At 43.4% G+C, this 27,710-nt stretch overlaps 1 protein-coding gene across 4 annotated transcripts in view; it reads left to right on the top strand.

Annotated features, from left to right (window-relative positions):
• Positions 1–27,710, top strand: part of MYO3B (myosin IIIB) — a 462,595-nt gene that overhangs the window by 294,361 nt on the left and 140,524 nt on the right. For all 4 annotated transcript variants that reach the window (XM_073218712.1, XM_073218711.1, XM_073218709.1 and 1 more), the window contains one exon: positions 483–563. In XM_073218712.1, coding sequence (XP_073074813.1) covers positions 483–563 — 81 coding nt within the window. The remainder of the gene's footprint in view (positions 1–482; positions 564–27,710) is intronic.

Here is a 27,710-nt window from a genome sequence, read left to right as displayed (position 1 = left end):
TTCGCCCTCCCTGCGTGCCCGCATTGGGCTGCTAGTCATTCCCCTGGACTCCCCCCATTATAGTTCTCTCCTCCAACTGTCATGTTTACACCTTCTGCCCAAATAAAAGATACCTAATGGGTTAGGCTATTCCACTTCTTTCCTACCATCCCATCAACCCACCCACCCTGCAAGTCCCGAAAACGGAGCCCCCTTCATGGATGGAGAAGCAGGGGCCGCCTCACTGGAGACAGAGGCCCAGGAGGTCGTGAGCAGAATCCAGACTGGTCTGGAAACTCACTGCCCAAACAGCAATGACTCCTTAGATGTGTCCTGGAGGCCACTTTCCCCATCATTGCTCACACTTCTCTGCCCATTTTGTTCAATGAGAAAGCAGGAGGGAGGAGAAGACAGGTCATAGATTGGAGGAAAACAGCTTATATCAATTCTCTGGCACATTCTTAAATTAATGTCATTCCTAGCACATGGTTTTGTATTTTTAGCCTGGAGAGGATATGATGCTGAGAGGAAATTTAAGAAAATAAACAACAGAAGGAGTGAGTCTGCTGTTCATATTCAAGCAGGTAATTAAAACATCATTTTCATAGCATCCACTTGAAAATGTTCTGTGATTAAGTTCATATGAGTTTAGAAAAGCTGAAAGGTTGATAATTCAGGAGCACTGGAATAGGAGTCGAGAGCTCTAGTGGGGGTTTCTAGTGCTTGTTCTGACACACCCCCTGTGTGATGAGGAGGACACTAACAGTGAGCATGTGCTGCTTGCAGCGCTTGGCTAAGGATGCTTTTAATAGGTTCTCTTACATTCCCAATTTTATGAAGGGGAACTAAGGCACAGAGAAGTAAACAACTTATCCATGGTCACACAGTCAGCAGCAGAGCCAGCATATGAACACAGGCAACTCAGAGAGAGTCAACCTCTTATATTGTCAACTGAACAAATCCTTTTCCCTCTTTAAAGTCATGCATCCCTCGTCTTTGAAATCAGAGCACTGGCTAAAAGGATCTGGAAGGTTGCTCTCAGCTTTGGAGTTCTCCGCTCATATTTAAGACCTATGTCTCAGTATGCAGACCTAGGAATAGCTCAGGGACTTCCCCAGCAACCGGAGTTTCCCACACCATGGCCTGTATGTGGTGAAAGTGGTCCTCTGGGCCCCAAGGGGTAGTTCTTGTATCTAAGCTTAGCCTTGGCTGCCTGAGTGCTGTGAGCTCTGCTGCCTGGTTCATCCATCCCTGCGCTGGTTCCTAGGTCGTGCTGCTCTTATGCAAATGGCAATATTCCTGGTGGCTGCCAGGCTGGCCTCCCTTCATCATTTGAGGTGGTATATGCCTAATTGAGGCTCTGAAAGAAACAACCCCAGAGTGTGCCAGGAGCTCTGAATGTGCAAGGAGACAGAAGTGGCCAGTCTCGTGGACTGAACAGCAGGGATAGGGTAGGGTTTCAGATACTGCCCTGATCTTAAAACAGCTGCAAGCTTTTTTAGGAGGTCCTTGCCCAGAACGTGTTTCCAGGGACACTTCTCAGCACTCTTAGGCCACCTCAGAGGCCTGACATCTTAATTCAAAACCAAAATATCTGGGAGGAAGGGATGTCATTTAAATGCAAATATGTAACTTTTAACACCATCCCCTAGGAATTTTAAGCTCTGCAAATTCAAAGCCTCAGGAAGAAGGATGCAATCCTAGTTACAGTTCACAGGTGACAATTCAAAGTGCATTTGTTTCCCTGCTTGCCTACCTCCCAACACACACACACACACACACACACACACAAATACACTCAGTCCCCTGTTAAGAGAGGACACTAGACTGATTTCTGATCTTGCAGCTTGGATCAAAGCCCAACATATGTTTTAAAATATGAACTTTGAGTTTATATATTGTTGATCCACCGAGTCTAGTATGTAGGATCATAAATCAAATTTCTCCTCTCTGAAAATCATCTTTAGAGGGCTCCCTGTTTGCACTCTGCTATTGCCAAGTGAACACTGCTTAAAAGCAGACAGGTCTGCTGCATCATCATGATGTCAGGACAGTCATGATGTCAGGAGAGTCATGACTGCATGTCGTCAGTAGAGCACCTATGCAGTAGGCACTATGGAAGGACAATTTTGTTTTGCTCAACTAGAAAGAACACATTTCTCTAAGGTGTTCCCATTTTGTCTTGTTTTTCTTTCTTAGCTTTACAGACATCCCATTCCTTAGCCTTGCAGCCAGTGTTCCCACTTATCAAGCAGCATTAGGAACCACATTAACCAAGTCTGCAGGGCCTTGGGCGGGTGTGAAGACACTGAAGGTGGTGCAAATGCCACCTCTCTCTCTGGAAGTCCAGTGCGGAAGCCAGAGCAAAAGCAGGCAGAATCTCTACCCTTCAGCCCAAACCAGGGAAAGGAATTGAAGAGCTGGTTTTGTGTTAGTGGAAAAGATACATGGATAGGTAAGGACCTTTGCAATTTTATGGGCAGTTTACTTTTACTTGAGAACATTTTCTTATCTTTATATTCAAAGGTATGGTGATGACCTTTACCTAAAAACCAAAGCAGCTCATTCCAACTTCTCTGTTGTGGGGTGTGCGCTCCCCAAAGCATAATCTCATTACAAGCTCATCTTCACACCACTAGGACGTTTCCAAGTAGAATAAGCCTGCCGGCAGTGGTTTAGGGATGTTGTCTGTAGGACAACAGTTTCTAGTTGTTTTCTAAGGTTATTGTCTACTTTGTTTTTTTCAACAAATCAACTTGAAACTTAAATTCTGTAGGGTGCTATTTGTTTATATTTCAAGCTCTGACTCATAGTCTTTTTTGATGGTGTTGCTAAGACATGTTACATATTTTTAAAAGAGCAGTCCTTGAAATTTAGGAAGCATTTGGCCTACTGTTGCTACAGAGCGGTGTGTACTGAAATTTGTTTTCCTTTCATCTCCTTCCCAAAAAAAGCAGCTGCACAGCTTATCCCTTTAGCTTGCTCAGAACTTCCTTTCAGAATCCCCAGTCTATTACACCACATTCACATACCAGAAACAAGATGCCTTTGCATGCTGTCAACATTTTTCATCTGAAATGTAAATTAATTCTTGCTGGTATGCCTTGACAGAGATCAAAGTTGGGGTATTAACCTTCCCGGGCTCTCCCCAGGAATCCGTCCCCAGGACGAGGCTGTGCTGTTCGGAAGCCAGTGTTCCTGCTAGGGGGCCCTCCTCCAGGCAGCCCTCGATCTAGTAGCCACCATTTCAAAGGCTCGCAGTGCTTTTATAAATGACCTCATCATTACTATAAACACAGTGAGAAATGATCAGCCTAGCCAATTCTATTTTATTCTTTTATTATTATTTTTTTACTTTTATTAAAGTATCATCAATATACAATCTTATGAAGGTTTCACATGAACAACATTGTGGTTTCAACATTCACCATCATCAAGTCCTCGCCCCTCCACCCCCACCCTTTGCAATCACTGTCTGTCATGCCTAGCCAGTTCTTAAGAGAGACAGAGGCAGAGAAACAAGCCTGCTCTCTTTAACTGCAGGCCCTTCACTCAGATTCCTGGAGCTTGTTTAAGTGGTTCTGACAGCGATCTCAGTGTGATATAGGGAGGGGCAGGTCTCCAAAATGGAAACCTCTCCCCTAGCACAGTGGGTCATTTCGTGCCTGTCAGTCTTTGAGGCAGGCCACATTTGCATTTTCAAAATAAACAGATGCCTTTCAAATACATGAGCTGGTGGTCTAGAGATCTCTGTGGGCCCAAACAGTGCACCAGCCAGTGATCAAATGCTGGAAGAGAAAACAAATGGAAAAAAATACCCTAGGTGCATGTGTATACATACATTCCCTATGTGTACACCAATGCACTGGCAATAAAGGGCCTTTGTGAGACGTGGGGAATAGTGGGGAGAGAGAGCTGGGGATCCCGCGCAACAGTATAGTTTATTGCTTTCTTTTGGAAGGATAAAAGAGCTTTGAATGTCAGTTTGGTAAAAAGTGCCATGTTTTTTTGTTTTGTTATTCGTTAATGATAATAAAGAACCTTTAAGTACCAAGAAATTTAAAATATGTACAATATTAATCAGAGAGTCAGACTGCACATATTACTGTTCAGATAGTTGGGGCATTCTAACTACAAACTAACAGTTACATGTCATCTCAGCACTAATCTATTCTTTTTTAATGAACACTTAAGTTTTAGAAAGTGGGTACAAATAGACTTATTCAACTAAAAATGCACACGTTCCTTAGTAAATACTATCAAAACAAAACAGCATGAAGGGAATTTTTAAAAGCTCTACAGCTTCTCATTCTTTAGGTTTTTAAAAGTGAAGGGTCCCCACCAGTAAGATGGCAAACTTCTGGCTTCTCTTCGGGGTCCTCAGTTCCCGCCGGCGCCACCTGAAGCCCAATCACCTCTCACCCCCCTCCCAATCCCAGCACCTAGCCAACAGCCACCAGCCCCGTAGAAGTGACACCTCAATCAATTCATGCCCCCTCCTATATAACCCAGCACCTTTCCCTAATAAAGCGGAACTCTCCGGTGAATTGCTGCTATGTGTCGCTCCTTTCCTTTCATTGGTGCCGAAACCCGGGAGACGGGACACCCCAACTGGGCCCCGTCTTCCCCCGACACCAGCAGCAGCTTGCCCTCGTCCTCTTTTTCCGGCGCTGGCTCATCACACTCACCACTCCTCTCTGGCCTTTAGGTAACTTTTCCCCCCGGAGTGGGCCACTCTTCCCCGAGCTATCGCAGTGCCATTGACCGTGATCATCCGGCAAGGCCCTGACGCTCGGGGATGAGGAGGGAACGCTCCCCGCCTCAGGCCTTCACGGCTGCGGCGGACCCTCAGGCCCCTCCTCCAAAAGCCATAAATCCCCGCCTCAAGCCTTTACGGCTGCGGCGGATGCTCAGGCCCCTCCTCCGACAGTCATAAACGCAGTCACCATCCCTTCCATCAGTGCTGAAAGTTTTTAAGCAAAATTTCCCCGGGGTGGGCCACTCTTCCCCGAGCTATCGCAGTGCCATTGACCGTGATCATCCGGCAAGGCCCTGACGCTCGGGGATGAGGAGGGAACTCTCCCTGCCTCAGGCCTTCACGGCTGCGGCGGACCCTCAGGCCCCTCCCCAAACAGCCATAAATCCCCGCCTTAAGCCTTTACGGCTGCGGCGGACGCTCAGGCCCCTCCTCCGACAGTCATAAATCTCTGCCTCAGGCCTTCACTGCTGCAGCTGACTCTCAGGCACCCCCCTCCAACAGCCATAAATGAGGTGACTCCTTTGTGGATGAGAACGCTCCCTTTCCCCCCCTCCTCCTTCTGCTCCATCCGCCGAAAACGCCTAGCGCTAGGTACCTCGTGACTCCGGCACTCTGCCTTCTTAGGGAAGTCTGGGTGACGACCCACACTTCCCAATAAATTCCGACTCGTATACGAGTTTCCGCAGACCACCAAGGATCATCGGGGACGCCTTTGTCTCCTTGTGGTCTGCTTCCAGTCCGAGGATCTCCGTTCGTCTTCCCCTGTTTGTCTCCTTCTCTGTCCTTTAGCCATGGGAGCCTCCTCATCCCTCCCTGAAAGTTCACCTCTTGAATGCCTGCTTAAGCATCTGGCTACCCTCTCCCTGATGCCTGATATAAAACCAAAACTTCTCTGTAAATATTGCTCCCAAGATTGGCCGACATACCCCCTAGACAATAAAAACCAATGGCCTGCAGGGGGAACTCTTGATCCTAACATCACTCGCGATCTTTTTAACTACTGCCAGCGCCTGAAAAAATGGAAGGAGATTCCCTATATGGAAGCTTTCCGCCTCCTCCTCTCCCCGCCCCCTCCCAAGTTCTCCTAGCCTGCAAGCCGCCGCCCCCGCAGAAGCCTCCCGTTCACTCCCTTCCCCTTCTTCTCTTACAACAGCCCTTCTCCCTTCCTCCCCAACCATCTCCTCCCCCATCTCACCTCCTCCACCTTCATTCCCTGCAGATTAAGCCTGAGCCTTTCAGCCCCCCTTTAACTAGGTCCCAGGGGCCTCCTCCGTCTTTGCTCTCATCACCTGTTTCTCCCCTGTTAGGGACCACCTTTGTCTTCTCACATGTTTGTAGAGAGAATGGGAAAGCACCTCCCCCCATGTCTGAACACAGCATGGGAAAGCACAAGCTAGAGAACAACTGGTGCAGTCCTTAGAAGTTATCTGTCCACAAAAACATATCTTGCCAAGGCCCCTCACTCTGAAAATAGGGAAACCTTGAAGATGTGTAGAAACACTGCCCCTGCTTTTAGCTATGCCCTTCCCCCACTTGCCGATGTGGCAGGAATAGAAAACAACACATTCCATAAGCAATTAACTGGAGCCCTGCTGTAGCTCAGTAGAGCATGGGACTCTTAACCTCAGAGTCATGAGTTCAAGCCCAACTAAAGCAGCAGAGGCAAGCAGCTGGGCTGCTAGCTGGCGACATGTGAGTCCGATTCTATCTTTCTTTATTTTCTTTGCCCCCCTTCTGCACTTCAGGACCTGCTCGACTAGGCACGGCTAGACCGCGTCACTCCCCCACAGACTGAGCCAGAACCCTTCAGTCCCCCTCAGACTCAGTCCCGAGAGCCTCCCAAAATTATCGCCCCCCTCCGGGAAGTAGCAGGATCCGAAAGCATCGTGCGCGTTCACGTCCCTTTCTCCTTAAGAGATTTAGCCCAACTAGAGAAACGCCTAAGTTCCTTTTCCACTGATCCCATGACATACATCAGGGAGTTTCAATAGACCCTCCAGTCTTACAGCCTCACACATCATGACATTTTCATGCTCCTGGCCAATACTCTCCTCCCTGAAGAGCATAGACGAGTTTAGGACTTCGCCCAAATGCAGGCTACTGAAACCCACAGGACTGACCCCACCTATCCCCCTGGCCCCACTGCTGTCCCCGAACAGGACCCACACTGAAATTATAACACCGCCATGAGTCTCCGCTCTCAAGATATTTTTGCCTCCTGCTTAATAGCAGGTCTGAAAAAGGGCAGCTTGTAAAGTAGTCAATTTTCAAAAGCTCCAAGACATAATTCAAAAGAGAGATGAAATCCCCTCCGAGTTCTTAGACAGACTCACTCAAGCCCTATTACAGTATACCAGCCTGGACCCAGAAACACCTGAAGGAAGACATGTCCTTATGACATACTTCCTAGCTCAAAGCTACCCCGACATTAAAGCTAAACTCAAAAAGTTAGAACAGGGCCCCGCTACCCGACAGACTGAGATCCTAACAGTGGCCTTTAAAGTCTTCCATAAGCGGGAGGAGGAGAAAGAATGCCGTAAACAAAAGGCTGATCAGGCCAATTTCCGAATGTTGGCCCAGCTGATAAAACCACAACCTGGGCGCCCCTCTACAAACAAGCCCCCCCAAGAGCTTGTTTCAAGTGCGGAAAAGAGGGACATTGGTCAAGGGTGTGCCCCTCCCCCAGATCTCCAACCACCCCATGCCCCAGATGCCACAAAAAGGGCCACTGGGGGTCTGATTGCCCAACCACCCGAAGGGGAGGCTGGACGAACAACCCCCATCCTAAGCCCGCCGTAGTGGGGCTGGCAGAAGAAGATTGATGGGGCCCGGGGGCTTCTCGCCCGACCATTTCCATCACCAAACAGGAGCCCAGGGTTACTTTAACAGTAGACGGTCGCCCCATCTCCTTCCTCCTAGATACAGGAGCCACCTTCTCAGTCTTGTGAGAATACCGGGGCCCTACCACGCCAGCCATTACTCCTATAGTCAGAGTGGGAGGTAAACAGATTTTCCCATTAAACCCCCCCACCCACGCTTTTATGCACAATCCAAGACAATCCCATACCTTTCTCCCACTCCTTCCTGGTTATGCCCCAGTGTCCTATCCCTTTACTAGGACGAGACATCCTTTCCCTCCTCCATGTTTCCATAACTATATCCACTCCCACAGCCCCCAGTACTCCCTTTCTGATGGCCCTCATAGCTGACGACCCCCCTCTACCCAATGAAAGCTCCAGTTCTGCCCTCATACACCCTGTAAATCCCAAAGTTTGGGACATTACAAGCCCCTCCGTAGCCCTATGTCCCCCTGCCTCTATCAAATTATGTGACCCCTCTCAGTATATCTGTCAGGCCCAATACCCCCTAACCACTTCAGCCCTCATAGGCCTCCAACCCATCATTCAAGCAGACCCACTCACTCCCCATTTAATACCCCCATATTAGCTGTTAAAAAAACCAACGGATCTTTCCGCCTTGTCCAAGACCTTCGCCTCATCAACATAGCCATTGTCCCTATCCATCCCTTAGTTCCAAATCCATACAGCCTCAAGCATCCCACTTCTCAGTCCTAGATCTCAAAGACCCATTTTTCTATCCCTCTAGACCCCTGCTCCCAAGATTTTTTCATCTTCACCTGGACGGACCCATACACAAGACATTCTAAACAACTCACTTGGTCAGTTTTGCCACAAAGCTTCCGAGATAGTCCCCATATTTTTAGACAGGTCCTAGCTCAGGACCTCAAACAGTTTCATCATGATCACTCCAAGTCCACCTTATAATACATAGACAATCTTCTACTCTGCAGTCTCTCGTGGGAACAGTCTCAACTTGACACTGCCTCCCTACTTAACCTTCTAGCTTCCAGAAGTTACCGAGTATCCCCCGTCAAAGCTCAAATCTCTTCCCCTCCTATCACTTACCTCAGATTCCTTCTATCTCAACAAAGAAAGTCCATTACCATAGACAGAAAATGGCTCCTCTCTGACCTGCCCATTCCCAAAACCAAAACAAAAATCCTTTCCTTTCTAGGCCCTTTCTAAGCCTAGCTAGATATTTTAGAACGTAGATCCCTAACTTCTCCCTGCACCCTGTTGGCAAGACCCCTGTACAACCTCAGCAAGAGCCCCCCTAAAAAACCATTATCCTCCTCACCCCAACACTCCTTCATTAAGCTCCGTCAAGCCCTTGTAGAAGCCCCAGCTCTCCATCTTCCTGATTTGTCGAAGCCCTTCTCATTATACATTCATTAGAGGTCCAGTCAAGCTCTAGGAGTCCTAGGCCAATATGCTTTGCCCCAGTAGCTTATATCTCCAAGCAATTAGACCCCACAGTTCAGGGATGGGCCCCCTGCCTATGAGCATTAGCCGCTAGACAGCTCTTGCAGAAAGAAGTTCATAAACTGACATTCAGAGTGCCCCTTACCATTCTGTCCCCACATCACCTAAAAGATCTCTTAACCTACAAAAGTTTACAGACTCTCCCTCCCTCCAGACTCCTGACCTTACTGTCCTCTTTCCTCCAAAATCCCATTCACCCCCTTTGCCGTCCATACCCGAATCATGACTTTTTCCTCCTTTACTGCTCTCGCTTTTTTTCCTCATTCCTATTGTCTTCCCCACCACCCCAGCCTCCTTTGTATGGCTATTCAAAGTCAGACAGACTTACACACAGCATCAAACAAAAGTTACTGCCCTCATTGCCACACCAGACTGCCCTCTGAAAAGCTGCTCTGAGCCTTTATACCTCCACTTTCCTCCCTCCACTGAAGTGTTCACTAGTAGCTACCCTTATTCTCCCTACCTCTGCTTCCTCTATGACCAAAAACAAGCCTATTGCAGGCAATGGCCAGATACCTATGGGAGATGTCCCTACTAGTCTTGCACCATTCACTACATAGGTAACTTCCAGTACCCACAGTATTACTCCTCCAACCGTTTCATGAAATATCCCAATGGCTCATTCTCCTTATCAATCCCAGATCCCTGGGACTCTCGATGGACTGCCAGAGTCACAGCCTCAGTTTCCTACGGGGGGTCCTCGACCCCCCACAGTACCCTTCATATCTCTCGAAAGTATGTTCCCTCTCATTCCCAGATCTCTCAAGTTGCATCAGATAGCAGACATTCCGAAAAAGTCATATCCAAACTCTTGATAGTGCCTCTTCATCTTCTTATCCCCACCCCTCTTCCCATTTCTCCTACTCTTCATTACAGCTCATTCAGGACACCACCATCTTTCTCAACCACACCCTTAACACAGCCAATTGTTTCTTGTGCGCATCACTACAGCGCCCACTGCTGGCCGCCGTGCCCCTTAATATTTCCAACTACTCCTTCCATGCAGAAAGACAACCCCTCTGCCCCCTGGCAGACATACCCCTATGGGAACCAGAATACGCAGATAATCTCACCATCCACCACTGTGTAGGCCCAACTCCACCCCCCTCCAGCGCACTTCACTGCCTCTCTATCTACACCCCGACCTCCGGCTCTAAGACTTTTACGCAACCGGGACACTTCTTTTAGTGTAATGGCAGTCTTTTCAATTCACTGCCTCTCAACTCCGATACACCCTGCATTCTCATCACCCTAATCCCACAGTTAACACTTTACAGCATGGCAGAATTTCTTGATCTCCAACCTCCCTTGCCCTCGCGCACAAAAAGAGCTGCTTTCCTTCCCATCATGGTCAGTAGCTCTTTGATCACCTCAGCCATTGGGGCAGGGTTTTCGGGAGAAGCCTTGGGTCACTCTCTATAGGCAGTTAGAGATCTCAACGCCAAACTTGAGGGAGCCCTGACATCCACTGCCGATTCCCTAGCCTCTCTCCAAAGACAGGTCACTTCGCTAGCTAAAGTCACCCTTCAAAACCGGCGGGCCCTAGATGTGCTTACAGCCGAGAAGGGCGGCACCTGCTTCTTCCTCTGGGAAGAGTGCTGCTATTACATCAACGAATCTGGCATTGTAGAAACTGACATTACCAAACTCACCGACCTTGCCTCCAGTCTCCACTCTGCTTCCAATTCCAACCCATTCTCGTCAATACTAACAAACCCCCTCCTCACCTGGCTCTGGCCCATTGCAGGCCCCATAATAATCATTCTTCTCGCCTGTCTCTTCTTACCCTGTATAATAAAGTTCATCAAATCCCAAGTCGGAAAAACCTCTAATCAAGCTTTCAACCAGCTTTTACTCAGGAACTACCAGCTTCTGGCCACAGAAGATCCCTCACCCTCACGTGACCTCCTCACCACACGCTGAGATGGACCCCTCTCTCCACTGGAAACTGTTCCTGGAAACAATAGCCTCAGACGCCTGTCTCCTGACACCCATATCCTCTTGGCCAACCTATGGTTACAGGGAACCTTCATTGATTTCCAAACCTGAAGAAGTCCACATCTACTCGTCCTTACTGCGGGGAGTCCTATCAACCCTTTCCTCCCAATCCTCAAGCCCTTACTCCCTTCTCTGCCCCTGTTCAGCAGGAAGCAGCCAGAGAGAAAGCAATGTCCACAACCCCATAGAGGAGAAAGCGGGGAATGAAGGGTCCCCACCAGTAAGATGGCAAACTTCCGGCTTCTCTTCGGGGTCCTCAGTTCCCGCCGGCACCACCTGAAGCCCAATCACCTCTCGCCCCCCTCCCAATCCCAGCACCTAGCCAACAGCCACCAGCCCCGTAGAAGTGACACCTCAATCAATTCATGCCCCCTCCTATATAACCCAGCACCTTTCCCTAATAAAGCGGAACTCTCCGGTGAATTGCTGCTATGTGTCGCTCCTTTCCTTTCAAAAAGCACTGGTTTTTAAAGTGCCCATCTAATTGAAGATCTGTTTTTTAAAAGGAGAGCGTAGTGGTGGGCCTCCCTTCTCAGAGAAGAAATGCCTAGAGTAGGTGACAGCAGAGCCTTAGGGGCGAGGAACAGAATTTCAGAGTGTCTCCCAGAGAATGGGCTCTCCTAGCCCCCTTTCTCCCCATCCTTCCAGCCCCCAGGAGCAGGAAGAGCCCGCTGGTTTACAGCACATGTTCATCTCATTGTTTCAGTGCTGTGGAAATTGTTGTTTTCCCTTTCTCTTTGTCCTCTGATCAGCTTGCTACTTACTCCCCTACTTGGCTCTTCAGAAGACAACAGCAGCGCTAAAGACTATGCCATTTCTCGTTCTGATCCCCTTTGGGGAGAGTGCTTCTGGGAGCATCAGCCTCGACTCTGCCAAGACAGAGGGGCGCCTTCCTTGATCCTGTTATTTGTAAATGGACATTTTAAACAGGCTGCAGCGAGAACTACTGGGCGAATCATGATACCAGTTGAACAAGGAATCTCTTATTCTTAGAAATATCTCTGTCTTTTAGAAAGCTTCCTGGTCATTTCACACAAAAGCTTAATTTCTCAAAGTGTGAGAGAAGACAGGTTCCACATGTTGCTTTAAATGCTGCCTCCAGTAAGGAAAGCGAGCATCAGGTCCAGACATGCTCCACCCCTCCTCCAGGCCACACATACACTCCACACTGTTTCTTGAATGACATGATGGCAATTTGACAAGAGGCTATTTAACTTCTTTTAAAAGCCTGACCCAATACAATAACAAAACCAAGTTTTTAGTGTAAATTTGCCTGAACTTTTAAACTCTTTCATGGTAAGGCCTCCTCCTAACCTTTTCTAATTTTAAAAGGTTAGTTCCTTTAGCACTGTTAGTGGCTTGGCGATGAATGGGGTGGTTGCAATGATTTCCTAAAACTAGGTTTCCAGAAATATCCCTAGGTGTGCAGGACCTTCTTTCCTTCATTCACTTATTCAACTACTATTTATTAAGGGCCTACTTCATGCTGGAGCTACCATGGTGAACAGTGGGGTTTATTTGGGGGCTTCAAAGTTTCCATCTCCAACGCAGAGGGCTATAACATATTCTCCCTCAAAGAGGCACTGTTCATTTAAATCAAGTGCTCTGTATTACGTCAACACTGATGGGAAGGGAGTTCTATAAAATGCCAATGCAATACAAAGAGTCAAAAATCATAAAATATACCTGAGAATATACATTGAAATGACCCATATTTCTTGAAAGTAAAAATGATTATGGTAGACATTTTTCATTCTGACAAAATTGTGCATAAGCAGATTGTTGATCACAGGCCAAACAGTACAGGGTCAAGTGAATGTACCATTGAGGGGAAAGGCCCACTTTGAACAAACAGAAGGAAAGTAAGCACACCTTCTGTCACTTCTTTCCTTGTCTGTATTTGTCCTTCTACCTCTATTCCAGTGCTTCTTCTTCCCTCCATCTCTATCTCTTAGAAAGCTTCCTGGTCATTTCACCCAAAAGCTTAATTCCTCAAAGTGTGGGAGAAGACAGGTTCCACATTGGGCAGAAGCCAGCTGTCTCTCCTTTCCTGGTGTTTAGGCCATATCCATACAAGAGTAAAGTATCATCTAGGGGAAAGAATTAACTGGTACACCTGAGCCTGAGATGAATCATCAACTGTACACTAGCTCCAGTCTTTTCTAAGCCTTTGGTTAGCAGAATACAGGGTGCCTTCTGGCTTTTTTAGTGGGTCCTGTTTAGTCCACTTGCACACTATCTGGATTTCTCTAACTTTCTCTAAGTAAAGAGCTCTGGCTGATTTTTGATAGCTACAGGCTTAACATTTTGGAAGAGGCAATGTTTGGGGGGACAAGCAACGTGATTTACCTTGAGAAAACGTGCCTTGTCTGTGAGCAGGTTTCAGATACACAGAGGGCCCCTGAAGCATGGCTTAGAAGTTTTATAGCCAAAAGAAGGCCTGGCCTGTGCTTCAAAGTTTCTGTCAAGAAAGGGGCTCTGCCAAAGCTCTCTTAGGCACAAACAATAGAATTCTTGTCATGAAATTAACTTGGAATGCGAAGTATTGGCCTTTGGTGTGGAATCACAAATTATTACTCATGTTTGAATTAAACACCCAGAGAATAGGTACTATTTCCCCAATGCACAGAGCAGTAGCTGCAAAGCAAACATGGGCCTGAAGTCCACTTGTGCATGATATATTAGTAAGTCATGGAAATAGGCTTAAGATGAAACTTTGGTGCAGCAGTTAGCACCCTCAAGACTCAAGATTAATATTTCAGAGGAAGCCCGTGGTCAGAACTTCAATTTGGAATTAATTTCTCCACTTGGGACATCCTATAGAGCTCCAGAATCTGGCTGCAAAGAGGTAGTGCCTGAACTGTAATCTTTGCCAACTCAGCATTGAGTGGGGCAGCATTATTATGGTCAACAACACACCTGAGTTGCCTTTACTCTGTGGCTTTACATTTTTTTCAAGTTTGTTTTTTCATAAAGAATCACAAAATGTGGTATCACATTTTATAACCCTTATGAGTTATCCAGGTTGTATACATACAATAGTAACAATAGTAAAGAAACAGTTAGGGTAAAAACTGTGCTATGGCAAGAATGATCAGACTTTTTTCCCTCAAAAGACAGCAGTGTGTAGAAAGGCAGTTTTGTTTCCCCCCTTAACAGATGAAACAGAAGCACAGAGAGTTTAAACAAACTATCTCCCCTTAGGTGTCACGTGAACTTAAGAACTAGTATCGGAGCCCTCTCTGATCTCACCCAGTACTCCTCCTCGTAGACCATGCTCTGCCATTGGTTCCCACCTAGGATACAGCATGTGGACATAGGTGCCAGTCAAAGCTTTGGGAAGAGTTTTATATGCCATTCTAAGCGTATAGATTTTGGAGTCAAACAGTTAGCTTTAAATCCTGACTATGTCACGATTTGTCATATTGTTTGGGGAAAATTACTTCTAAGCTTAGTTTCTTCCACTGTAAAATGGGACTGAGTAAGGCTCATTTCTCAGGCTCTTGTGAAAATGGTAGCAGGCAATATATGCAAAGCATCCCGCACACCACCCAGCAGCTGGTGGATATTCAGTAAATGGTAGTTCCCTCTCTGTACCTGTTTCCTAAATATGAACTTCACAGGGAAAATATCAGTCTGTGAAATACTTTTCTATGGTGAGCAGAATAGTGTTATATCTTCGAAAAGATCAACCGATTTCTCTCACTTTTGGAGAAACAAATAGTACCTATCAAATCTCAAATATATTTACAATAAAATCTTTACAAAAGAGAGGATTTTCCAAATCTTAACTTAAGTCTTACTTATTTTGCAAGGAAAATCAAAATACAATAACATTTGAAAGATTTCAGGTGGTTTTGTTTTTTATTTTGTAAAGAGTTGTGCTGCATCATGCCAAGAGCTTGATTCATTTGTATAGATAAATTTTTCAGTGACCTCAAAATTGTTAAGACTTAGGTAGTGTGCTACTGACATCATTTTTCCCACTCATTGGTTTGAGGTCCTTCTGCAATTTGTTCTGTTATGTAGAAAATACTCCCCCATCCCCTTCCTTGAACTCAGAAATTTTAAAATCTGGGAGTTAAAATCACCCAGGTTTGCTGCCTTCTGGTGTGGAAGCATGTTGCCTTTCAGATGTCTGAGGGGTTGGAAGGTCCGGGTGTACATATCGTGTCTAACCCACAGTGACGGGTGATTGGCAGCATAAGAGCTGGGCAACAGCCATTTGGCTAGGAGTTCAAACCCCAACGTGAATAGGCATAGCAGGATCATGGCTTGATTTGCTGTAGCCATGAAGTCTGAATCGCCAAGCACAGAGGTGGAGGCAGAGGTGACAGCTGGTAGCAATTCTCATCAATAAAGTTGTGATGGTTGAGATGTACAAGCAACCGGAGCCTGCTAATTTCATAGATTTTGAGCCAAGTGCTTAGTGTCAAAACTAGCTATGGTCAATGACACAAATGGCTATAAAAAATGTCCCTTGTCAACAGCAAAGCACTCCCTACTAGATTCGCTCTTCCTAGTGGGTTAGAAGCAATTGGATCTTGCTTTCCAGGAATAATCCAGTTTGAGGAGGCCTTATTTTTTTATTTTTAAAAATTCTGGTAAAAAGATTTTTTTAAGTCACATTTATTGAAGATATACTCTAAATATGGTAAAATTCAACAGTCTGATAAAACTGGACAAACACATACAGTCAAGTAACCCCCTCCTCAACCAAGAGAAAGAACATTCCCAAAAAGTTCTCTCATGCCCCTTTGTTGTCCAGCCCTCCCCAACTCCCAGCTCCTGAGAGCCCCTGATGGGTTTTCCATCCTTGCAATTTTGCCTTTTCCAAAATACCACATAAATGGAATCATGTAGTGTGTAGACTTTTGAGTCTGGCTTCTTTCACTTGGCATGCTTTTGAAATTCATCAGTGTTGTTGAATTTATCAGTTTGTTCTTTTTCATTGCTGAGCAGAATTCCAGTGTATGGGTAAAGGATGTTTGTTTCTGGTTCTTGATGATTTTGAATAAAGTTGCTGTAACAGTCAGAACTTTATCTTTTTAAGAAAAATGTATAGGAAAGTAAATAACTTTGCTTTATAGGAAACCAGACTTGGTTTCCAGAATAATTTTGATAATAAATAATAAGCCAGAATTATCCTGGAGGTGGGAGTTATTTCCTTCTTGGCTAAAATACTTATCTTTTTAATATCTTATGCTTTTGCATTGCAATTTAAAGTTTATAATAAGCACTTTCACTCACCCTCTCCTGTAATTGCTGTAATAATGCTGAGGACTAGGCTAGAAATCTTACTCCACTTTGTAGATAGTGGCATAGAAACCTCCCTGCAAACCAGACAGTCTAACTCCTGATTTGCTGTCCTTCCCCCAAAACATTTTCTAAACATCCTGTCTGTGCAGAACACTCTGTTAGATGCTTTTGGGGTGGTCACAAAAACAATATAAAATTATTTTCTTATCAAGAAGGAACAGTCTGAAGGTCCACATAATATGTCATCAGAGAAATGCAAATCAAAATAACAAGATACCACTACACACTATTAGAACAACCAAAATCTGGAACACCGACAGCACCAAGCACTGGGGGGATGTGGAACAATAGGAATGAGATCTCATTTATTGCTGGGAGCAATGCAAAATGGTGCAGGCAATTTGGAAGACAGTGTGGCAGTGTCTTACAAAATGAAACATACCCTCACCATATGATCCAGCAACCCTGATACTTGGAATTTACCCAAAGGAGTTGAAAACTTATGTTCACACAAAAGCCTGCATGCACATAGAGTTTTAAGGTAACTTTATTCATAATTGCCAAAATGTGAAAGCAGTCAAGGTGTGCTTCAGTGTGTGAATAGATCAATAAACTATAGTAAACCCAGACAGTAGAATAGTATTCATTGCTAAAATGAAATGTGCTATCATGCCACAAAAAGACATGAAAGAATTTTAAATGCATATTACAATGTGTAAGAAGCCAATCTGAAAAGTCCACATACAGTAGATCCCCCTTACTGAGGTTTTGCTTCTTGTAGTTTCAGTGATCTGTGGTTATCTGTGATCTGGAATCAATTGATCCTCCTGATTTATGGTGGAGAACAGAACCAATAGTTGTCTAACATTATGTCACAATGCCTCCCTCATTCAACTGGCTTCATCTCATAGTATAGACATTTTATTATCTCAAATCATCAGAAGAAGAAAGGCAAGTGCAGGACAATAAGATACTGTGAAAGTGAGAGGACCCATAGTCACACGACTATCATAGGGTATTGTCCCAATTGTTCCATTTTATTATTTGTTACTGTTATTAATCTCTTACTGTGCCTAGTTTATAAATTGACCTTTATCACAGGTATATATGTATAGGAAAACGCATAGTATATATAGGCTTTGGTATGACTATGCATAGTTTCAGACACATACTGGGGGTCTTGGGAACATATTCCCTGTGGACAAGGGGAGACTACTGTGCTGTATGATTCTCATAGATGACACTCTGGAAAATGTGAAAAGCTCAGTGGTTGTCAGGGAAGGGGTGAAAGGGTAAGCACAGAGGATGTTTAGGGCAGTGAAAGTAGTCTGTATGATACCACAGTGGTGGATGCATGTCATCGTGCACCTGTCCAAACTCATAGCATGTGCAACACCAAGAGTGAACCCTAGTGTAAGCTATGGGCTTTGGGTGATAATGCCTGTCCAGGTAGGTTCATCAGCTATAACAAATGTGCCACCCTCTGTGGGGGCAGAGGGTATATGGTAAATCTCTGGGTCTTCCCTCAATTTTACTGTGTACCTAAAACCACTCTAAAAAACAAAATCTTTGTTTAAAGTGGGAGTAGTAGGAAAGTCTTAGATGGAACCACAACTGACACCTGCCCCAGGCTTGAGAGGAGTACTAAGCCAGAGTCAGCTAGCGCAGCCACAAGAAACAGATCTAAGAAGCTACCTCCAGTTCTTTTTGGAAGCAGGCAGGGCATACGTAATAAGAAATAAATCCAACCCAATGCTCTGGGAGTCAGACAAGAACAGAGTGACAGTCTCTAAGTGCTTGGAGGGAAGGGGAATTCCCAGAGTTGTTCCAGGGCAGGCAAGAAACTGATATCTAGGATAAGAGAAGACCCTCCTTCTAGCTTCCAAGGTACAGAAAGCAATTACCAGACAAGACTTTCTTTGAACTCAAAAGTTTGACTGGGATAATGACTGAAATTAAGTAGTAGAGAATCACAGTGGAAAATGCTCTCATAGGCCTGAAATTTCTAGGTTTGGTTTTGTGTAGAGGCCAGGTTTTCTGATGTGGCTATAGGAAAAAAGTGTCAATGAGATTCTATTCTTTAAGAAAGGAATTTTACTTTCTTCTGGATTATTCTGGAAACCAAGTCTGGTTTCCTATAAAGCAAAGTTATTTACTTTCCTATGCATTTTTCTTAAAAAGATAACTTTACTTTATTCTGACATTTGCCTGTCAGACCTCCCACAAGTTGGCTGCTGACCAGCTGTCACTCCAGCCAGAAACCACACCAGTTCCTTGTATGACTGGCCAGCAGCCATTAGGAGGGGAAGGCTGGGCTTCTGTGCCTCATCTGGATGTGCCTTCTCTGCCAGGTGAAGTGGGCACCCAGTGCCAGGTTCATTATGAAGGCAGGAAAACTTACCCAGCCTAGGTTACCAACCAGGAAATCTACCCGGATGGTGTGTCTGCTGGAAACAAGGCCTGGGCCTATCTTCTGGGTGGGTGGCAAGTGCCGGGCCAGGTCCTTCTCACTGCAGCTGCTGATCTGTGGAACCTCAGACGCATGGGCATGCAAAAGAAATTAAGTCTGAATTTTTACTTCCATTTATAAGAGAAAAAATAGGAGAAGAAGGGTTAATGATTTCTGAATGTTTAAATCAATGGGGCTGCACTGTATAATATTTATGAATTCAGACTAAGACTGCTTGGGCCTGACCTTTGGCTCTGCCCGACTCCAGCTGCGTGTGACTCTTGGGCAAGTCATTTAACCCTCTGCATCTTGTTTTCTCAGCTGTAAAATGGAAATGACAGTGGCTTTTACCTTGTAGAATTACTGTGAGGATTAATGAGTTAATTTTTATAAAGGGCTTAGGACAATGTATGGAACATAATGATCCATACCTTTGTGTGTGCTAAATAAAGCTAATGGGCATTTCCTAGCTCTTGTTCCTAATTTTTCTTCCCACCCTAGTGACAAATTAAGCTGAATGCACAGACCGGATGTCTTTCATCTCTGTCTTCTGTTTCCAATCCTTAACATCTGTCAACAACCCCTCCCCATATTACTAGGGTTACCATGACAAATTACCCCAAACTTTGTAGCTTAAAACAACAAAAATGTATTCTCTTACAGTTCAGAAAGCTAGAAACCCAAAATCAAGGTGTCAGCAAGGTTAGTTGCTACTGGAGGCTGTGAAAAAGAATTCCTTCCACATTTCCCTCCTAGCTTCAGGAGGGTCCTGAGTGGTTAACATTCCTCAGCTGTGGATTCATCACTTCATTCTCAGCTTCTACTGTCATATGCATGTCGCTCTGTCTTCAGATGGCCTTCTTATAAGGATACTAATCATTGGATTAAGACCCACTTTAATCCACTATGATGTCATCTTAAACTACTTATACCTGCAAAGAGCCTATTTCCAAGTAAGGGCACACTCTGAGGTTCCAGATAGACATGAATTTGCGGGAACTCTAGTCTACCAAACTGACCCCTTTAAAAGTTTCAGGGTGCTTTCACATCTCTTATCTTTCCATTCTTTCTCTCTGGAGTGCAAGTTCCAAATTGGCCCAGTAAAAAGTTGGTTCCATTTTCCTGAGATATATGAATGGCTCATAGAGCTCAGTCCAACTTTGGAAGGATTCAAGAAAAGTCCCTCCCAGCATTGCTTGATTTCATTAAGCCAGAGAACTTAATGGCTACTTCCCTGAGGAAAGGAGATCCATATGTGGAGAAGCCTCTATTGTCAAATCTGCACATGCCTCAAGTATTTTTTCTATATTTTATTTTTATTATTATTTTTTAATAAGGTATCATTGATATACAATCACATGAGCAACATTGTGTTTACTAGATACCCCACATTATCAAGTGCCCACCAAATACCCCATTACAGTCACTGTCCATCAGCATAAGATGCTACAGAGTCACTACTTGTCTTCTCTGTGCTATACTGCCTTTCCCATGTCCCCCCCCCACTACATTATGTATGCTAATTGTAATTCCCCTTATTCCCCTTCTCCCTCCCTTCCCACCCACCCTCCCCAGTCCTTTTCCCTTTGGTAACTATTAGTCCATTCTTGGGTTCTGTGAGTCTGCTGCTGTTTTGTTCCTTCAGTTTTAGCTTGGTTGTTATACTCCACAGATGAGTGAAATCATTTGGTACTTGTCTTTCTCCACCTGGCTTATTTCACTGAGCATAATACCCTCTAGCTCCATCTATGTTCTTGCAAATGGTAGGATTTGTTTTCTTCTTATGGCTGAATAATATTCCATTGTATATATGTACCACATCTTCTTTATCCATACATCTACTGATGGTCACTTAGGTTGCTTCCATTTCTTGGCTATTGTAAATAGTGCTGCTATAAACATATGGGTGCATATGTCTTTTTGAATCTGTGATCTTGTATTCATAGGGTAAATTCCTAGGACTGGAATTCCTGAGGCAAATGGTATTTCTATTTTTATTTTTTGAGGAACCTCCATATTGCTTTCCACAATGGTTGAACTAATTTACATTCCCACCAGCAGTGTAGGAGGGTTCCTCTTTCTCCATATCTTCACCAGCATTCGTTGTTGTTTGTCTTGTGATGTTGGCCATTCTAACTGGTATGAGGTGATATCTCATTGTGGTTTTTATTTGCATTTCTCTGATGATTAGTGATGTCAAGCATCTTTTCATGTGGCCATCTGAATTTCTTCTTTGGAGAAGTATCTGTTCATATCCTATGCCCATTTTTTAATCAGGTTATTTGCTTTTTGGTTGTTGAGGTGTATGAGCTCTTTATATATTTTGGATGTGAATCCCTTATCAGATATGTCATTTATGAATATATTCTGCCATCCTGTAGGATGCCTTTTTGTTCTACTGATGGTGTCCTTTGCTGTACAGAAGCTTTTTGGTTTGATGTAGTCCCACCTGTACATTTTTGGTTTTGTTTCCCTTTCCCAGGGAGATATGTTCATGAAAAAGTTGTTCATGTTTATATTCAAGAGATTTTTGCCTATGCTTTCTTCTAACAGTTTTATAGTTTCATGACTTAAATTCAGGTCTTTGATCCATTTCTAGTTTATTTTTGTGTATGGAGTTAAATGGTAATCCAGTTTCATTCTCTTACATGTAGCTGTTCAGTTTTGCCAACACTAGCTGTTGAAAAGGCTGTCATTTCCCCATTGTATATCCATGGCTCCTTTATCATATATTAATTGACCATATATACTTGGATTAATATCTGCACTCTGTAGTCCATTCCATTGGTCTATGGGTCTGTTCTTGTGCCGGTACCAAATTGTCTTGATTACTGTGGCTTTGTAGTAGAACTTGAAGTTGGGGAGCATAATCCCCCCAGCTTTATTCTTCATCTCAGGATTGCCTTGGCTATTTGGGGTCTTTTGTGTTTCCATATGAATTTTAGGACTATTTGTTCCAGTTCGTTGAAGAATGCTGTCAGTATTTTGATAGGGATTTCATTGAATCTGTAGATTGCTTTAGGCAGGATGGCCATTTTGACAATATTAATTCTTCCTACTCAAAATCATGGGATGAATTTCCATCTATTAGTGTCCTCTTTAATTTCTCTCAGAGTATCTTGCAGTTTTCAGAGTATAGGTCTTTCACTTCCTTTGTTAGGTTTATTCCTAGGTATTTTATTCTTTTTGATGCAATTGTGAATGGAATTGTTTTCCTGATTTCTATTTCTGCTAGTTCATCGATAGTGTATAGGAATGCAACAGATTTCTGTGTGTTAATTTTGTATCCTGCAACTTTGCTGAATTCAGAAATTAGTTCTAGTAGTTTTGGAGTGGATTCTTTAGGGTTTTTTATGTACATTATCATGTCATCTGCAAACAGGGATAGTTTAATTTCTTCCTTACTAATCTGAATGCCTTTTATTTCTTTGTGTTGTCTGATTGCCATGGCTAGGACCTGCAGAACTATGCTGAGTAAATGTGGGGAGAGTGGGCATCTGTGTCTTGTTCCCGATCTTAAAGAAAAACCTTTCAGCTTCTCGCTGTTAAGTATGATATTGGCTGTGGGTTTGTCATGTATGGCCTTTATTATGTTGAGGTACTTGTCCTCTCTACCTATTTTGTTAAGAGTTTTTATCATGAATGGATGCTGAATTTTGTCAGATGCTTTTTTGGTATCTATGGAGATGATCATGTAGTTTTGTCCTTCTTTTTGTTGATGTGGTGGATGATGTTGATGGATTTTCGAATGTTGTACCATCCTTGCATCCCTGGAATAAATCCTACTTGATCATGATGCATTATCCTCTTGATGTATTTTTGAATTCAGTTTGCTAATATTTTGTTGAGTATTTTTGCATCTATGTTCATCAGGGATATTGGTGTGTAATTTTCTTTTTTTTGTGTTGTCCTTGCCTGGTTTTGGTATCAGAGTGATGCTGACTTCATAGAATTAGTTTGGAAGTATTCCCTCCTCTTCTAGTTTTTGGAAAACTTTAAGGAAAATGGGTATTATGTCTTCTCCAAATGTCTGATAAAATTCAGCAGTGAATCCATCTGGTCCAGCGGTTTTATTCTTGGTTAGTTTTTTAATTACCAGTTCAATTTCATTGCTGGTAATTGACCTGTTCATATTTTCTGTTTCTTCCTGGGTCAGCCTTGGAATGTTGCATTTTTCTAGAAAGTTGTCCATTTCTTCTACATTATCCAGTTTGTTAGCATGTAATTTTTCATAGTATACTCTAATAATTATTTGTATTTCTGTGGTGTCTAGTGATTTTTCCTTTCTCATTTGTGATTTTTTGTGTGTGTGTAGATTCTCTTTTTTTCTTGATAAGTTTGGCTAGGGGCTTATCTATTTTATTTATTTTCTCAAAGAACCAGCTCTTGGTTTCATTGATTTTTTTTCTATTGTTTTGTTCTTCTCACTTTTATTTATTTCTTCTCTGATCTTTATTATGTCCCTCCTACTAACTTTGGGCTTCATTTGTTCTTCTTTTTCCGGTTTCAACATTTTGAATTTAGACTGTTCATTTGGGATTGTTCCTCCTTCTTTAAATAGGCCTGGGTTGCTATATACTTTCCTCTTAGAACTAACTGCCTTTGCTGAATCCCACAGAACTTGGGGTGTTGCAATGTTGTTTTCATTTGTCTCCATTGGGTGGAGTGTTCTGTAGATGTCTGTTAGGTCCATGTGTTCTGATGTGTTGTTCAGTGCTTCTGTCTCCTTACTTATTTTCTGTGTGGTTGATCTGTCCTTTGGAGTGAGTGGACTGTTGAAGTCTCCTAAAATGAATGCATTACATTCTATTTCCCCTTTAATTCTGTTACTATTTGTTTCTCAAATGTACTTGCTCCTGTGTTGGGTGCATAAATATTTATAATGGTTATATCCTCTTATTGAACTGACCCCTTTATCATTATGTAATGTCCTTCTTTGTGTCTTGTAACTTTCTTTCTTTTGAAGTCTATTTTGTCTGATACAAGTGCTGCAACTCCTGCTTTTTTCTCCCTATTGTTTGCATGAAGTATCTTTTTCCATCCCTTCACTTTTAGTCTGTATGTCTTTGGGTTTGAAGTGAGTCTCTTGTAGGCAGCATATAGGTGGGTCTTGCCTTTTTTATCCATTCTATAACTCTATGTGTTTTGTTTGGTGCATTTAGTCCATTTACATTTAGGGTGATTATCAATATGTATGTACTAATTGCCATTGCAGACTTTTGATTTGTGGTTACTAAAGGCTCCAGGGCTGCTTTTTACTATCTAGCAGTCTATGTTAACTCACTTAATATGCTATTTTAAATGCAATCTGAATGTTCTTTTAATATCCCCCCTTCTTTTACTTCCTCCTCTGCTCTTTATATGTTAGGTATCATATTCTGTACTCCTTGTCTATCCATTTACTGACTTTGGGGTAGCTAATTTAATTTTGTTTATTAGTATTTAGTTGGTCTACTACCTTTGCTGTGGTTTTATTTTCTCAGGTGACAGCTATTTAGTCTTAGACACACTTCCGTCTAGAACAGTCCCTTAAAAGTACAGTGTAGAGATGGTTTGTAGGAGGTGAATTCTCTCAACTTTTGCTTATCCGGGAATTGTTTAGTCCCTCCTTCAAATTTAACTGATAATTTTGCTGGGTAGAGTATTCTTGGTTCAAGGCCCTTCTGTTTCATTGCATTAAATATATCATGCCACTCCCTTCTGGCCTGTAAGGTTTCTGCTGAGAAGTCTGATGAAAGTTTGATGGGTTTTCCTTTGTAGGTGATCTTATTTCTCTCTCTGGCTGCCTTTAATACTCTATCCTTGTCCTTGATCTTTGACATTTTAATTATTATACCTCTTGGTGTTGTCCTCCTTGGTCTCTTGTGTTGGGAGATCTGTAGACTTCTATGGCCTGGGAGACTATTTCCTTCCCCAGATTGGGGAAGTTTTCAGCAATTACTTCAAAGACACTTTCTATCCCTTTTTCTCTCTCTTCTTCTTCTGGTACCCTTATAATGAAAATATGGTTCATTTTGGATTGTTCACAGAGTTCTCCTAATATTCTTTCATTCTTAGAGATCCTTTTTTCCCTCTCTGCCTCAGCTCTCTGTATTTCTGTTCTCTGATTTCAGTTCCATTCACTGCCTCCTCTACCTCACCTAACCTGCTTTTAAATCCTTCCATTGTTTGTTTCATTTCAGTTATCTCCCTCCACCATTAATCCCTAAGCTCTTGAATATTTTTCTGTAGCTCCATTAGCACACTTTTGACTTTTATTTTTAATTCTTTTTCAGGAGGATTGGTGATTTCATTCTCACCAAGCCCTCTTTCTGGTGTTTGAGGGATTTGGTATTGAGCAAGGTTCTTCTGCCTTTTCACAGTCCTGGAGCTATGGGAGTGGTCACCTGCAAGTGTTGTGGGTGTCAGCTGGGAGGATAAAGAGCCTTCCTGCTTGCTGGTCTCCATGCCTGTCTCCGCTGTCTGGGCCAGTTAACTGTGCAGGGAGTGGCCTCTGGTTTAATCCCCTAAACTGCTGTGAATGGGGTGGCCCTTAGGATGGCCTAAAGTGATGTCAGGGTTTGCAGGCGAGCACCCCGGGTTCTGCTGAGAGACCAAAGCCCCTTCATGACTCCCACTCTCAGTGCCTGTCTCTGCTGTCTGTGCCAGTCTCCTGCATGCAGGGGGCCACCTATGGGTCTAGGCTGGTTAGCTGCATGCAGGGAGAAGCCTCTGCATTAAGCTGTATAGTTGCTGTAGGTAGGGCTGCCCCCAGGCTGATCTGCAGCAGTGGCAGGGAGAGCCAGTTTGCTCATAGGTGCCAGTGGGAAGGAAGGAGTGGCAGGCTTCTTATCACAGTCAGGGGTCTTGGGACTGCATTGCTAACTAAGGGGAATAGGGCGCCTGAAGCTCCTGGAAGTTCCCAGCCTGCTGGGCTGAACCTGCCAAGACAATTTTGTCCACCTGTTCCTTTTCCTAAACCATTGCCCCTTTAGCAGCCTTCTGACTTTTGAGAAGTCTTTTAAAGCACTTGCTTTTCTTTTGTCCCAAGGCAGCCGACTGTGGGAACTTGTTCACAGTCTTAGTCTCAGACTTTGCTTTTCAGCCCCTCTAATCTCTAGAGCACCATGCATTATGGGTCTGTGCTCCCGGCATAGATTTCTAGGGCTGGGTATTTAGCATTCCTGTGCTTCCACTCCCTCCCTGGTCTGATTCTTTTCCTCCTGCCAGTGAGATGGCATTGGGGGAGTACTTGGGTCCCTCCCAGTCACAGCTTTTTTACCTTACCCTTTTCTGTGAGATGTTGACTTCTCCCAGATGTAGACTGGCTGGTGTACTGTTACTTCTGGTCACTCTTCTAGGAATAGTTGTATTTGCTCTATTTTCAAAATATATGTGGCTTTGGAAGGAGATGTCCACCACACTACTCATACCACCATCTTTTCCTCTCATACCTCAAGTATTTTGAGAACTTTTCTGCTATTTAAGCTCATCATTTAATTTTTTCAGCCATATTACTGGTCTAATTCCTTTAAGCTGATCTACACACCCTGTTTTACTTTTCTTTTTTTCTCCAAACCTTCATTCCTCCAATCTACTTGTTCAGCAGTTGCTTTGCCAGAAAAATGCCAGGTGATTCCAACTGTCACAAGGACATACTTAAAAATATTTGACAACTTTGGATTTTGCTTTGAACTCAATAGTTTGATAACTATTGTATCTCCTTACTCTGACCCAAATCCCTTCCCCTGCTCTTCCGGCAAAACTGAGGAGGGAGGGATAGACTTCATCTAAGCTTTATTAAGAATATTCTGGAAGTTTCTTTTGCTTTTTATACTTCAAATAACTCACAAAAATCAATAATTTGATGACTAAAGTGTAAACGAATGAGAAACATGGAATAAATTTTCCCTTCAATTACATGAACAGAAATTCTATGGGTTTTTATTGAAAACCCAGGCAAAGTAACAATGAGTATTTGCTAAGCTCCAAGTAAAGGTGTTGATATTTCCTGTCTTTCTGGATGTAGATGTGGTGCCTTCTCCAGGAGAGTCCCAAAGCACAAGAGGCTTGGTAGTTGTTTCTTGCTTTATTTGTGCTTTTTTCTCTCTGAATTGCTATTAAATTGCTATTGCTCCTTTTTATACTGAAGATCTCAAAATTGGTGCAGAAAAGAGATATCTCAGCTTTCCACATGGGCAATACCACTTGAGCTTTGATCAATGAGTGGTAGCTAGTGGTGCTGCTGAATTGGGCAGGAGACCAAGGTTAAAAATTTTGTAGTTTGCTTTCTTAATAAGGAAAAAGAGTTAGTTGTATCCCTGAAGTGGGCTCCTCTTTCTTCTTATGTCAGCTCTTGCTTTTATGTTGCTAACCACAGTATTACAAGTGACCATGGGCCAAACAGTGTTTTAGAATCTCCAGGAAGGGGTAAGACTGCCAGGTCCTGTAACTGGAAGAGTTCATCAATCAAATAATGGAAGGAAAAGGGAATTAGTTAATGACATTCTGAAAAGCTGTAACTATTTTGCTTGATTTTTTTTTCTTTTAACATTGTTCTTTCATAGTTCAGTCATAATTTTTTTGTATAACAATAAAAACCTAATACTGTTCCATTAAAATTTTTCTCTTTGTCCTTTTGATGTTTATAGTAATAATAATAGCAACAACAGATGGTCTTATCTACCTCTGATAACCCAAAGAATGACATTTATTCTGCATAAAAGATATTTATGTCTAAGGAACCAAACTAATAATACAGAAGCAGAGCATATTCTTCCAAGAATAGACAACACAAAAACAATTGGTTTCTATATTTCTTTTCCTGCACTCTTTGTCACGTTCTATCATTTATAACATCAACCTTTTCTATTTAATGCATCTTCCAAAATATGTCACAATTGCCAAGTTTATAGGTTATCTTCATTGGTTATATTTAGGTTTG

Source organism: Manis javanica, chromosome 12 (genome assembly GCF_040802235.1).
Source record: "Manis javanica isolate MJ-LG chromosome 12, MJ_LKY, whole genome shotgun sequence".
In the NCBI taxonomy this organism is placed as follows: domain Eukaryota; kingdom Metazoa; phylum Chordata; class Mammalia; order Pholidota; family Manidae; genus Manis; species Manis javanica.
This window is presented reverse-complemented; position numbering and strand designations above follow the sequence as displayed.